We start from the raw sequence: 15,490 nt of genomic DNA, 5'->3' as shown, positions 1-15,490 counted from the left end.
TTAATTTTTGGCATAGATTTTTTCTTAAATTTTGACTATCAGAACTTGCTTTTTTGAAATTGGTACACAAAATCATATCAAAAATATTAAAAATATGTTTTGTAATGAAAATATTAATAAAAACTGTGTTGTTGTGTTTTAAACTAATTGAAGATTTAAAATGTTATTCACAACTTAATAAATTTTTGATTATGATAAATTTTTCATAGCAGAATTAAAAAATATTTTTTTTTTTGGAAATATTATTTAAAATTTGGTGGCTGTTTTTAAGGAAAATTTTTTTTAAAACAAATAAATTAAATCCTTTCATCCATGCCAAAAAATTAACAAAGAAAATTTCAAAAATCTGACAAAAAACTTAATAAATTTTCAACTCTTGCTGCGCTTGTTAAATGCGATGCAATTTTTTTTTAACAAAATTCATATTTTCTTTCAAATATTTATTTCGTTATTATATTGACAATTGTATGCGCCAAGTACTTCAAGTGATAAATGCAAAGTAGAAACATTTATGCCAAGAAAGTTAGGTGCAGTTTGTGCTGAGCGTTAAAAACAAAAATTACAACAAAATTATTTAAGAAAATATTTGCAAATAATAAGGAAACATATGCAAACACACCTAGACAACATGTTAAAACAGCATAAGTCGACTTTGGATCAACAGTTAACTATTTTTTGTTGCTCGYGTGGTTTTGTAAAACATACAATCTTCAATTCTTTCGATTTTATATCTAATTTTTCACTTTAACAAAATTGTGCAATGTGCATTTTCATAATTTTTGTAAATTAACTAATGCTATTTATCTTTCATTTGACACTTCTGCCATTGAAAGTTTGTTACTTATTCTTTTTTAGAAATAAATGACTATATAACTACTCATTTTCCATTTGGATGACATTCGCTAATTGCAAATGCACTGTACATAAAATATATATACACATAAATACATGTGTGTAAGCTTATGCTAAACTAGTGTGTATAAAGATCGGCTTGCTGCAAGTAAATTTTAGTTGCAAGTGGTTTCAAGTGGTGAATTATATATAACATTAACTAAGGTGTCGTAATTAAATTAAAGCAATTAATTAAGAATTAAAATTTAAAAAAATTAAAATTTAAAAAAATATTTAAAATTAAAAAAAAGTTAAATAAAAAAAATGAAAATATTAAAAAAAAAATTACAACATATAAATTATAAATTATTATCGTCACAGTAATTATAGCTAACAATAATAATTATAACAACACAAATTAATATTAAATTGATAATAATTTTAAAAATAGCTACATATTTATAATAATAAAGTGTATAATAATTAATAATTATTTATTTAGTAAGCACGTGTTTTCTAGATTTAATTTAAATTTATAACATCTTACTTTTGCGCTTGTTGCTTGGATTATTTACCGCCAGCTACTTGCACTGTGCAACTAAATATTATTTTAATCATATTTTACATTGTAAATACATAGTATATAAGCTGTCTCTTATACACATCTAGATGTGTATAAGAGACAGGTTTAAAATTAAATTGATAATAATTTTAAAAATAGCTACATATTTATAATAATAAAGTGTATAATAATTAATAATTATTTATTTAGTAAGCACGTGTTTTCTAGATTTAATTTAAATTTATAACATCTTACTTTTGCGCTTGTTGCTTGGATTATTTACCGCCAGCTACTTGCACCTGTCTCTTATACACATCTAGATGTGTATAAGAGACAGGTGCTACACTAATTATTTTAATTTTTTTAACACAAACAAAACAACATTTTATGCGCGCAGACAACTTAATATTAATAAAAAAAAACATTTTTTGCTTTAATTCAAATTAAATTATTGTTTAATTAGGCAACAAACTTAAATACACATTATTATTAATTAAAAACAATTCATTTATTTAAAATAATTAAGCATGAAATAGCTTAATAAAGATAATATGCTTTAGCAACATTATATTTATATTTTCATTTGCAACACATAATTAGTTTTATATTGAAAAAAACAAAAACGCTTGTGTTTGTAGGTATTGGTGTTTCCGAAACCCATTAGTATATAAGTATGTGTGTGTGTATTTTACATTAATTTGAATAATTTTTATTAAAAAACTAAAAACTAGAAAATATTCATAATTATTATATGCATTATGCGTCACAAAAAGGGAAAACTAAAAATTAAACAAAAATTATTTTGCAGAAATTAACATAAAAGAACTCAAAGCGCTTTGGAAGACAGCGACTTTTGATACGGTAGATTCAACAAATTTTAATTAAAACGCACTTACAACTAATTAACTATGAAATAACATATTTTTCTTTTTTTAATTAACACTTATTTGATTTTATTAAAAAAACAAAATTCAAATACGTACAATAACAACAAGAACTGAAAACACACACATATTATTGCGCAAACCATTTAATTCGCGGGAAGTTAAAAGCATAACCTATAATGGTTAAGAAAATCGCAACGAGAATTACACATAATTAATAATAAGCAAATTACTTTCATATACACCACGGCTGGGGCTTGCMGATTCCAATTTTCATTATGCAACAAATATTAAATTCAGATAAATTCCCGCATTTTTGTAGAAAACTGCGTGACGCCACTTAAAATGCGACTCAAACCAAGAACTATTCACTGTTCCTGCTTCCATTCATCAAATGCTGATGGCTGCAGCCACTAGCGAACTACATAAATACATAACTACACACGCAAGTATTAATTCCGACTAATAACCTGACCTGTTTTGGCATTTACTAATATGGTTTTATGGCTTGGCGGCTGTGCGCCGCTGCCACAGCCAGCAGCGGCAACGGTGTGTTCATCACTAATATTGCTGTTATTATTATTTGTATTACCATTTAAATGACTGGCATTGTTGCTGTTGTTGCGTGATATGCGGCGACGCAAACGATCACTGATATTCTCACAGTTGGCGCTAGCATTGTTGTTGCTGTTGCTGGTGTTGCAGGCGCCTTCGCGCTTTATGCTCAGGCAGCCATCATTTTTGTAGAGTATGATTTTGTTGCAAGGCTTTTTCGTGTTTTCCGCCACTGATGTTGTTGTTGTTYTCTCCGTTGCTTTTTCATCGCTGTCCAGCTTTATTTTAATACCGCTACCGCTGCTGCTGCCACCTTTTGGCGCACTTGCTGCCGGCAATTGCTGTTCCTTCAGCACATTTTCATTGATGATATGTTCTTCATTGTTGTTGTTGTGCTCTTGTTTGATATTTAATAGCAGCATTGTCGAAACATCAGCGACACTTTCATTTTGTACGGTGTCCTGCGCTTCGCAGTAGCTAATCGCCGCCTTCGAGTTTTCTACTTGCTGCTCATTCTGATTCTGCAATTCTTGTTCGAGCGACGTCGTTGCGGCTGTTGCACTCTCATCTGCGCCGCCCTCTTGCTCCACACTCAATTCCAGGTTGTCATAGGAGGTGAAGAAGGCCACAGATTTCAGTTTCTCCACTGCATTGAAGTGCACGCGTGTGTGCTCTTCAATGTGCTCTTGCTTGGCATCCGTGTAGTCGCAATGTTCGCAGGTGAAAGCCTCCTTCTGATTACTAATGCAGATGTGATGTTGCAGGTGCGCCTTGTAGAGCGTGGTATGCTTCGTCTCGTAGGGACAGTACAGGCACTTCTCCATTGGCGCCGGCGATGCAATGCTTGAGGTGAAATCGCTGCCGCCATCTACTGCCAAATCGCTGGTGGCCACCGAGGCGCTGGTCGAYGGCATGTTCGATGAATCATCCGCATCGGCGGCGTTCAGCTCTTTTGGCATGTGCGTCGGCGAAGGTGTGTGACGCAATGCGGTACTACCAGCCCCACCACTGCTACCGCCTATACCAGATTCCAACTGCTTCTTCAGCAGTGAATTGGCGGTATCGAAGTGCGCTGTTGCTGTCATTGTTGTCGCAGCTAATGTGCTCATTGTTGCTGGCGCGACAGATGAGGAGGATATGCTTGCATGTTGTTGCTGTTCCTTGCACTGCTCATTTAAGTCATTGTCGACAATCCAGATGGTTTCGGGTGCTTGTTGCAAGCTCTTGGCTAGGGTGATTTGCATAAGTTTTGGCGGCGCATATTCGGCATCCTCGTGCACTTGCTTATACAGTTCGGTACACCTGTCTCTTATACACATCTAGATGTGTATAAGAGACAGTCTGTATGTAAGCTTCGTGTGCGGCGGCATAATCGCAGAATTCACATTTGAAGGCGGGTGCGGTGGTTTGCTTGCTGTTGCCCATCCGTGTCATTGTATCGCTGCCGCTGTGGTATTTAAGGTGATCATCCAATTCCGCTTTGGCATTGGAGGTGTCAGTGTATTTTTGCATGTAGCGCGCAGGACATTTCGGGCAATAAAGGATGCACTTAATTTGGTTTTCGGCAGCAGTTTGTGCATTTATGTGGAGGTGTTGYTGTTGTTGGGTGTTTAGTGCAGCTGCTTGCTGTGATTGGCGTTGCTGTTGCTGCTGCTGCTGCTGTTGAACGGCAGAAATTTTCTGCTTCAAAGCTGTAAGATCTATAGCTAGAGGCGAGTTTAAGGATGAGGCGTCCTGAAAAAAATAGGAAGGGAGTAATTAAGCGACCTTTTTTTTTTTAATTGGATCCAATATTTAATTAAAAAATGTACAAAGATAAGGTTTTAGATAAACAAAAAAAAAAAACGCTTTACCTGTTGCGCCTGTGCGACGGCAGCCAGTTGAAGGGCCATGCTGAAGTCCATCGAATTGATGGTGGCGCTTATGCTGTTGTTCATTTGATTGGACGCGCCCAAATTGTGTTGCTGGTGTACGGTGCGCATGTGGCTGCTCAAATGTTGTTTCTTGGCGCAGACGAAKGTGCACAACGAACACTCGTACTGCGTYGGCTTATGCAACGAGATGTGATAATTCATTTGCGACTTACTCTCCGAGATGTAAGGACACATTGGACATTTTTGCTGCTTGCATTTGGAATTCAATTGCTGTTGTTGTTGCTGCTGCTGCGGCTGTTGTCCCTGCGACGATTGCGACGACTGCCCGGCAGTTGAGTTGCCAACACCTGGCGGCAAKCGTGTTATTTCAATTTGATCATTTTGCTGCAATTGTTGATGCAACAGCAAATCTTCGCTGCTGAGGCCAAGCGCAGCTGCTGCGGCGACGGCTGCTGCCGCCGAACCGTTGCCAACTGAATTGGCCGCTGCCGCTGCAGCCTTATATGTGGCGGCTATGTAAGCAGCGGCAGCTTGTTGCAGTTCTTGCGGTGTGGTGGCGGCATTGGCGGCAGCGGTGCCGGCCAGTGGCGAATGCAATAGGTGCTGTTCGGTCTTGTTGTTGCTCATAAGTACAGAGTTGCTCGGCGGACCCGACATGTTGTTCAGATGTGGTGATTGTTGCTGCTGCTGGTTCTGTTGTTGTTGTAAAGCTTTGAGTGTTTGCCCATAATTGGACTCATTCGTGGCGCCACTGCCGAGCGGTCGATAGACTGGCGGCGCGTTGCGTTCGTTGCTGTTAACGCTGCGATCAAGGGTTTCGATGCGTATGTCGCCAGCGTGTTTCAAGCGACAATGCCGCTGCAGATGCAAGAAAATAGAGAAAAATCGCGGGTAAGACAAATTTGTTCGTTTTTAATTATAAATACAGTTAACTAATAATATACAAAATTTTTTGAAAAATATTTTAAGAAATTCATCAACAAAAAATATGTAGATATGTATGATAAATAAATAAGAGACAAAATATTACAAAGCAAATGCTTGGCCTGAATACATAGTTTAATATAAATATGCTATTATATAGTAAATATGTAATTTTTTTCGAGACATTTGCTAATTTAAATATTTTTACACACAAATATAACCCAGCGATAAAATACTTCTCTAATAAATATGGAAAAACATTTTTTTCAGGACATATGTATTTAAGCTTATGAGTGTGGGACAAAAATACTTTCTCGGCGTAAACACTTAAGAGCGTTATTGAATGGGCACTTTAAGAAATGGAGACAATGAAATGAGTGTTTAATTTTAATGCGCACCAGACACCTGCACTAATACATACAATTAAATTACTATATACATATATTTTAGATGAATGTTGTGTTAAGTGAAATTAGAAATGTATACAGTTTGATAAAAAAAACATACCCAAACCCAAAATGTATGCGATTACTTAATTTTTAACTTATTTTACTATTTTATGTTGAAGTTTTTCTGGTTCATAAGGAAAGGTATGAGTTTTTTAGCTTAAATATAATGCATTTTTTACTAGCGACCGAAAACCAATATGTTTGAAGATTTTTATGGAAACATGATACTAACGCCGTAACCTTTGTATCATCATTGTGTTATTTGTATGCGATTATTATTGTACACAAAAGACAAAAATTATATAAATCCAGCGTATATTTACCAGTAGGACGATAACAATTCTCTATACAAACACAATAGTTGCCATGATTGGGTGGTTGGTGTTATTGTAATATATATATTTTTTTGTACTACTGCGACGTGCAACAAGCGGACGAAATATAATACGAAATTTTTGAGACTTTCTAAAAAAAATTAGCATAATGAAAAAATTGGGAGTAGATAAAAAGCAATGGTAGGTGGTACGTATACCAGAAAATTCTCGTACTATGGTAGCTCACATAAACTCGCCGTTAATACTGAACATTTTTCTAAACTCTTTTTAGTTTTTATTTAATTTTCTTCTATTTTTTTTTAATTTCTTAATTTAAACTATTTTTAAAATATAATTTAGAAGMCTATTACTTGGTATATCGGCTAAAAATGAGTTGAAAATTAATMTCTTTACTGTCACTTCAAGATCAAATTTGATTCGGACTGGTTCATAAAAACTGCATTTGTAATGCGAATTTTACTCTATAAAAATTGAAAGAATCTGTCTGAAATTTTCTACTTCCAATAGAATAAGACGACGGAAGTACAATAAACTAGCGAATGGTCCTCTAAAATTGAACGGAAATTTGCGTAAAGCTTATAACACGTCTATGCATAATTGGAAAGTGTTGGCATGCTCAGTCCGGGTCAAATTTGGTCATATGCCACTATGCATAACAGCTATATGTATATATGYRGTSGGCTTGTTTTTATCTCCCATTACAGGTAAGGCAATTGAATTATATAATATAACAACATAAAACTCATTGGGACAACAAAAGGAGGGCTTTTAGTRATTCCCTCGGAAGAGATAGATTATAAGCMMRTCAGCTGTTACGCCTTATCAGAACATTTAATTATGCTAAATACAATCTAGGTAAAAATATAAGCCKCACGATATTTGCGTTTAACTAGCACAGCTATGTTGTTGTTGTTGTTAAACAAAAGAGTTAAGTATATAGCACTAAAAGAAAGTAAAATGTATGTAAAATGAAAGTGAATGGCAAAAATATTCGGATTGTTTTTGTTTTAGGATTAGTACATATACCGAGTAAGTATAAAAATACCTGAATGACATGCTTCCAATTCGATACTTGATGACAATGACCGCAACGATACGGCGACGGTTCACGTCGCTCGCTGTCGTTTACTAATAAATTACTACAATTGTTATTTTGACTTTGATTKAGATTTTGTGTGATATTATTGAAATTGTTTGCTGTTGCATTTGCCGATAKACACGACGATGCCGATGGCGGTGACAATGTGATCGCATTGGARGCATAAAGAGCTGCTGCCGCCGCTGCCGCCGCCGCCGCCGCTGTTGCCGACTGAGCCGAACTTAATAACAAATTACATGAAGTTGATGATGATGCACCACCACTAGAATGGCCAGCAGTTGTGGGACTGCTAGCTAATGTTGTTGTTGAATTTGTAGTAGTAGATATGGAAGTATTGCGAATTAAACTAGTAGAAGTAGTAGTAGTAGTAGGATTATTAGAACCAAATATAATACCACCAATACATAGACTATTCTTATTATCACTATGAGTCATTTGACTAGCAATGACACCACCACCACCACCAACAACACTACCACTACCACCATTATGATTGTTGGACATAGATGTAGCACCGATGATACCCATTTGCAAATGATATGGATTGTTGTTAGCGCTTTTTACACCACCAATGGCTGYTGTAGAATTGCAAGGAGTAGTAGAAAGTGTAGTTACTGTTGTGCCACTGGGTGTATTGTGTTGTGCTGCACCAGCATTCGGTGATGCTAGCACCGATGATGATGATGTAGAATTTGCATCTGTTGCTGCGTTTACGCTYGTCGGTGAACCAAAGACAYTGTCATTTGTATTCGTTGCAGCGCTGTTGTGTTTCATAACTGCTAAAGCACCCATAACCAAATGTTTATTGTTATTATTGTTATTAGTAACACCACTACCACCATTGTTGTTGTTGCTGATTGCTGTAGGCGAATGCACGGGATTGCGTAATGATGAATTGGATGATGATGTGTAAGTGCCTCGCGGTGAGGTCAACAAGTGTTGCAACGATGATGCTGATGTGGGCGTACCGACCATACCAACACCAACGTTGGCATTACTGCTGCCAGAGGACTTGGGGGAAGGCGATGTCGCTGATGACGACGCCAAATTCGCTATGCTTATATTATTTTGATTGTTGCTGTGTTGTTGTTGTTGTTTGGGCGACGTAGGCCTTCTGGCACTTGCCTCGTTTTGTGTCGCTTTCTGCTCACCGTGCTCTAAAATAGAAGCAGTTGCTTTTGCTGGACTCTTGCCGGCGAGTGTTAGTGCTAAACAGCCGAGTGGGGAATTRGGTGAGGCACCCTGTATAGCTTGTTGTAGTAGACCGGCCGATATAATGGAATGCTGTTGATCATTATTGTTGTTGTTGTTGGTTGGTGTACTCGAATTAGGTTGCTGGGAAAGGCACATTGCGGCGAGAACTTTGTTCATATAAATATTTGGATTCACGGCCACTTGAAGTGGTGTGTTGTGTTGTTGTTGCGAATTCGCCGATTTCGGCGAGGTTGTTGCTGTTGCTGTTACAATCGGGTAATTGGCATCCTGATAGTGTATTTTGACGTGGGCGAGTACCGCATCGCGATTGGTATGCCTAAGGGTGGGAGAATAATGAGAAATAAATTAGAAATAATTAATTTGTTTATAACAAATTTCTGTAAAAAACTTCAAAACAAAAAAAAATTAAAAATAATTACAAAAAAAAGTTTAAATACATATAACATATTGGAATAGTATAACTTTATCACATTTAATATTTTTTTACTTACCGAAAACTGCATTTACGACAACGATAGAAAGTTTTCTTCTCACTCCCCTCCTGTCGTACATCTGTGACAAGATCATCACTTGGCTTCATGAGCGGCGGTGGCGAACGTTTCACCGCGGAAATCGTAACTGAAGGTGTAATCATGGTTGCTTGRCCTTGATCCGGATCCTTCTGCTGCTGATGCTGTTGTTGCGCCATAGCAGCATTCATCATCGTAGCAAGGAAAGGTATACGTATGAAACTTTCGTTTAATTGATCACCACTAATATTGCCACTACCGCCATTGMTCGATTTGGATGGTATTGGTTCGAGGGTTATGTCCTCTTTTATGCCATTCAAATGTGTGGAAGTCAATGCATTCGGAACCACACCTTTGTTAAAGTCATTGATGAATGAAAGCGAAGCGACCTGATTAGGTGTCATCTCACCCGATTTCATTAATTTTGGATCACCATCTTCTTCGGTTACTTTCATTAAGGTTATATATTTATTGTATTTGGTATAGTTGCGACGACCGGTCTCGTCATTCATCAAGACACGCGCATTCTTGTGACTCGGATCGCGTATGGTCTTTAGGCGTATGTGCTTTGTTATATCCCAACGCCAATTGGAACGGTACGAGCAGAGCGAGCATTCAAACGGTTTYTTATTCAAATGACCCACGATGTGTACGTGAAAGCGGGATGCTGTGGAAGCCCAAAAGGAACAGTGTGGGCATTTGTATACCTTTTTCAATGAAGAATTAGCTGCTTCCTCTTCGGGTGTCATCTTTTTCGTTACCTGCAGATAGTGAAAGTTTCAATTTTCATTTTATACAAATCCTCTAACCAATAGCTAAAGATGGTTAAGAGGATGAGAGAGCTTTTATAGCAACAATAAGATAGCATACTAACTCACCTCACCATAACCTGGGGCTGTTTCAACACCGTAATAACTGTTTTCCTCACAGGTGACACTACTAGCGCCATGCCCACTACTGCCGGAAGACTCCATTGTGTTGTTAGCTTGTCCGCGACTATCTGAGCATTGACTGCCTTCACGTTGTCGCGGTTCACCGCCCGGAATTTTATTCCAAATAAATACACGATTCTCCATGGGATGTTGTTCAGTATTGGAATCAACGCAACCAACACGCCCACCACTGCTCTCACCAGAGAGTGAATCAAATGAATCATTACCGCAACGACTCGCCTCTGTGCATTGTTTGATATGATTCAATAGATCTGTCGACGATTTGCAACGGTGGCGACAATGCTGACAACGTGTCGAACCGGTGACACTCAAATTCAGTGCCGAATGTGACTGCCGATCATCGTCATCGGCAAAATCGATTTSCAAACGATCATCAGCATCATCTTGCTCCTCTTCGATGTCATCTTCGGCGATTGCGGCGAAATTGCAAGTTTTACGATGTATTATCGATTCGGATAAGCATTTTGCCATATGACCGCAAGGGCAGATCAGATTTTCATTCGGTCCTGTCAGGGCAGAGGACTTCAGTTTGTCAAAAAAGCTGCCACCAGGTGTGGACTTCTTCAGCAATAAGCTACGTGAGGCGTGACTTGAAGTCGACGCGACGGTGGGGGTGGGTGACAACTGGGCGGCATCCGTTTTCTCAAGTATCTCGGAAATATGTTTGTCATTGAGGAAAATGGAAGCGATATCAGTAAGAGAACTGCGCGGAGTGGCAAACTCCTTGGAAAGGTTCATAATGCTGATAAAATAAAAATGAGAAAAAAGTGTAATTTGGAAATTTTTTCAACATATTTAGATAATTTTTCAGGTTTTTTCATCAAAAATTTTGTGTATGAAAATCTTTTTTATACTCACCTAGATCCGCTATTTTTCGGTATCGGAATGAGATTCGGTATGGGACGCTTTGCCTTTGGCGTTTGTGCTAAACTCACACTTTGATTATGCACGGAAGATGTGTCGGAAGAGCCGCCTTTCGCCGACAAGTCGGTGGGTTCGTCGTCTTCGTATTTACTGCGTTTACTATATGGTTCTGCGGTCATTAAAGCTTCATCATACTCGTCGAGATTATTATTATTGTAATGATCTTCTATTAAATCGAAATCATCGCATAAGTCCGTACCACCGACTTTATTGCGACGACGTGCCAACGACATGCCAGCTGCGTGCCCTACTGGTGGCACATGATGATTCATTTCGTGCACAGTTAGCGATTGCTTGATGTCGGCTGTGAAATCACAGGCGGCACACTTAAATGGACCAGCGCCACCATGATTTTTCATATGTCGATCGAGATTCCATTTGTAGGGTGTGCGAAAATCGCAAGTGACGCACTTAATCATAGGCATTGAGTGATATTTAACATGTTTGCTAAAGCGAGCCTTTATATGTGTTACATACGAACACTTCTCACAGCGGAAGAATTTCGTTTTGCAATGCTCATCCATTTCATGGTCTAACAATTGAGCGCGGAATAAGGTTGTGAAATCGCAGAGGCTGCACTTCAAGAGCCTATTCTGCGAGGGTTCATCACCCACATATGACAATGAAACGCCACTGGAGTGCAATGCTGCTGAGGTAGCAGCATCAGTACCTTGTTCCGATGAAACCGAATCGGTGGGTGATGATGACAGCTCGATGCTGTGGGTGTTAATATTAAGCTGCTGCTGATGCGGGGGTGGCAATTGAAAATCGCTTTTGCTACTACCATTTGTAATGACATTGGTATTGTTGCTATTATTGTTTATTGCATTTAGTGGCGATTGGCGACGTTGTGTTTCCGTAGCTGCAGCAGAGTTTGCGGCTTGCATTTCTTGTTCGTAGGCGTTTTGTGCTTGCTGACGGACTTCAAGCTCACGTTCACGCTGTGCTTGCAATTCCCGTTCATAGACAACGGCCATGAGAGATTCACGTTGCAGTTCCAGTTCGCGTTTCACCTAATGTGGTAGATTAATATATAATTTATATTTAATTTTTTTATGTAAACAAATTCGTTATTGGAATAATATTTAGAATTTAAGAAGCCGATACTACCGATTTCATTGCAGAAAACTGTTTGCACTGTGTTTTTAAATATACACTTGTATAATTTTCTTTATTATAAATAATTTTTGGCTCACCTGCTCATAAGTTGGCATGCCTTCGGTCATTCCCATATTACTACCGCCGCTGTTCATTTCCAAGGGCGCACTTCCCAGACCAACACTTTGCTCTAGTTTTCGTTTACGTGCCTCCCGACTCATACCGCGTTTGCCACGCGGCTGTCCATGTCCACCGGTCACACCATCGGTGCAGCCGTGCACCATTTTCATGTGTCGCACCAATTTTTGGAAATGTCGCGACGCGTACAAACACAACTTGCACTTATTGATGACAATCTTTTCACCATGTACATCGCGCAGATGAGTTAGGTGATAACGCGGATTCTGTGTGAAATATGTGCAATAACTACAGCTGTAATTTCGCTTGATTTTACATTGTGGAAGSCCCTCATCCTTTAGTTCCATCGCCTGTTGTTGCGCTACCGCCGAAGCAGCAGCAGCATTTTGTTGCTGCTGTGCGGCATTTTGSTGTTGTTGYTGTTGTAGATGATATTGCGCCGCTGCAGCGCGATAACGTTCGAATTGTTCCAACGTGCTATTTGATAAGTTTGCGGCGTTAATCGACTGTTGCTGTTGTTGCTGCAGTGGTGAAGGACTACTATGTTTGTTGTTGTTTAGATTATTAGTGGAAGCAGCACCCTGATCCAAGTACAATTGATTGCCACTTACGACACTACGCACTATAAGCGTGTCGCCGGAGCGTTGCACCATCGAGGGCAGTTCCATAACTTGATTTGCTAACCAAGCTTATCGGGATGTAAGTAGCTTGCGTTATTGCTTTGCAACTGCAATTAAAAGAAAAAAAAAAAAACAAAGAATATAATATTAATTATTTTAAATTCACACAAATAAACGCATTGCCATCATATTGTAAATTAAATATTTTTTCGCAAATCTATTAACCTCAATTAAATTCGAAATAAATGGATAATTTCCACGCTTGCTGGCGCAATTTTAAATAATTTTCTTGACTTCTTCACTAGTGCGTAATAAAAATTTCTTTGGCCCAAATCTTGGCTCATACGATCGGTTCGAGTTTCTTCGGCGCAAGTAAATTCCATACCAAGGTGAATCCAGCTGAGTAGGCGCACATAAACAACGGCCAATTAGATTCTGATTCTGATTCGATTTGYCAGCTGTTGAATGGCGGCAAAGTTGGTCGCCGCAAGTGTTTATTTATTCGATTTGCGTATGAACAAGTGTTGCGTGCACTAGACAGCTGATTGAGTGTGTTTATTGTTGATTGTCGCTTTTCGAATGACAGTGGGGCAAACAAATTTTGGGCACATATGTATTTAAATACATACAAACACCCGTACATACTGGGTGTTTTAAATGTAATGAACTGAATGTTTTTCTTATGATGATGTGAGAAAATACATATTTTCTTCTCAATAATATATTGAAATTTAACTCAAAACAATTTGAAGAAAATTGGTGTGAAAACAGGAAAAAACAACTGCATTTCTTATAGTCATATGGTGATTGACATACTGATATAAGCTTCKTGGCAGAGCCTTAAAAATCCATCCATAATAAAAATATGTACATACATATGTATATAAAAAGCGATCTTTAAGGATACAGCTAGCCAAGTAGAGGACAAAGGACAAAATAAAATAAAATAAAATAAAATCAAAATGGGAATGAAAATGATGGCAAAAGCACGAAACAATAATGAAACTTGAGTGAAATTAGTGTATAACTGACTAACTAACTAGCTGAAGGCACGTCCTCATGTAGATGAGCAAAATAACGGCGAGGTCGAGCAAGTATAAGCACACACAAAAGAATATAGCTGCGAAATGATGCATTTGGGATGACGCGAAAGGACATTAAAGCAGGCAAGCGAACAGTCCAAAGCATTAAGAAGACAACAGCAGCGACAAAAGGACATAAATGACATTAAACCGTTATTTTTATGTTGCAGCGAATTGGGCCAAGTGAAAGAGTAATCATATGAACATGTACATATATGCATATAGCTTCTATTTACATTAGTGTAGATATACATTGACCAATTTTAAAACTCATTCTACAAGTACATAACCATACATATGTACATATTTATACGTACATACACACAAATAGTAGTTGCAAATATGTTGACAATAAGGGCGAATGGCCTACTAAAATGCACTGCAGGGACACTCTTGCTGCCAATTACGTTGSCACAGTCATATGATGTACATACACTCATATGTATGTATATGTAAACAAGCAATAATGCCATCATAGACGTTGAGAAAAGCGTAAGGTCTTGAAGGAAAGYAGGAAACGTAACGCTTGTCTGCTTTCTGGGTCAATGTCGAGGTGACATCGTTACCATTCGATGCGATGATAATCAAGTCAAGTTAATTTGTTTTATCAGCGACATTTTGTAATGCCAAACGGCATGSTTTTGTTAAAGGAAATTTGCAAAAAATATTTTTTGTTTTATTATTTACATTAGAAGCTTCAGAATTATTATTTTTACATTAGAAGGATCAGAAGTGCGTAGTTTTTAAGAAAATATATCAACAGTTAGGCTCACATGATATTTAGTCGGTCRTAGCTGAAAGCCCGTTAAATACGGCTAAAGAGAGAAAAAAAGGTTAAAACAAGAAAAAACGTTAACCTCGGCTGTAGCGAGATTATCATACCCTTCACAGTTGCAAATCTTAAAAGCAGTTGCCTACAAAAGGAACCACAGAAATTTTAAATGTCTATGTAATTAAGAAATCGGATTAAAAAYTTAGTCTTTGTCGTACAACACAATTTTTGTGCAACATAAYGCCGTTAAAACCACAAAGCTTGCATATGTATGTATTTGGTACATACTTTTATGTATGAATTTATTAAATGTGTGTAAATTGCTTTCCATTCAGCATTTTAGTTGAGCAGTTCTTTGGTTGCCATTGTGCGGAATAGCGYCTATAAATGCTATAATTAATTGTCGCCTGCTTCAAACAGAAGTATTCGTCATTTAACAGTACAGTATATACACAAATGTACAACTATTTTTCTATGTATATTATGTACACATATGTATAAATGAAGGAATGTTCAAATAATCGCTTTCATAAATGATCTGCAGGATAATAAACGGTTATGGTTTAGAGGAATATACCGTACATACATAAAAATAAGGCGCGAAGCCGGTGCCTGCTTTTCTTTAAAAGAGACAGCTGGCTGCTAGTTTCCCGCAGCACATCGCGG

At 37.7% G+C, this 15,490-nt stretch overlaps 1 protein-coding gene across 1 annotated transcript in view; it reads right to left on the bottom strand.

Annotated features, from left to right (window-relative positions):
• Positions 1-1,882: 1,882 nt before the first annotated feature.
• LOC108965587 (serine-rich adhesin for platelets-like) overlaps positions 1,883-15,490 on the bottom strand; it is a gene marked incomplete in the record, with an annotated part of 231,271 nt that continues 217,663 nt past the window's right edge. The window contains 8 exon segments of the mRNA XM_018928110.1: positions 1,883-4,142; positions 4,144-4,566; positions 4,686-5,564; positions 7,460-9,044; positions 9,220-9,998; positions 10,116-10,932; positions 11,049-12,127; positions 12,311-13,077. Of these exon segments, the coding sequence (XP_018783655.1) occupies positions 2,730-4,142; positions 4,144-4,566; positions 4,686-5,564; positions 7,460-9,044; positions 9,220-9,998; positions 10,116-10,932; positions 11,049-12,127; positions 12,311-13,018 (7,683 nt within the window).

Source organism: Bactrocera latifrons, unplaced genomic scaffold (assembly GCF_001853355.1).
Source record: "Bactrocera latifrons isolate USDA-ARS-PBARC rearing strain unplaced genomic scaffold, ASM185335v1 scaffold_142, whole genome shotgun sequence".
NCBI classification, from domain to species: Eukaryota; Metazoa; Arthropoda; class Insecta; order Diptera; family Tephritidae; genus Bactrocera; species Bactrocera latifrons.
The sequence above is the reverse complement of the archived record's forward strand: the minus strand, read 5'-3'. Positions and strand labels throughout refer to the sequence as shown.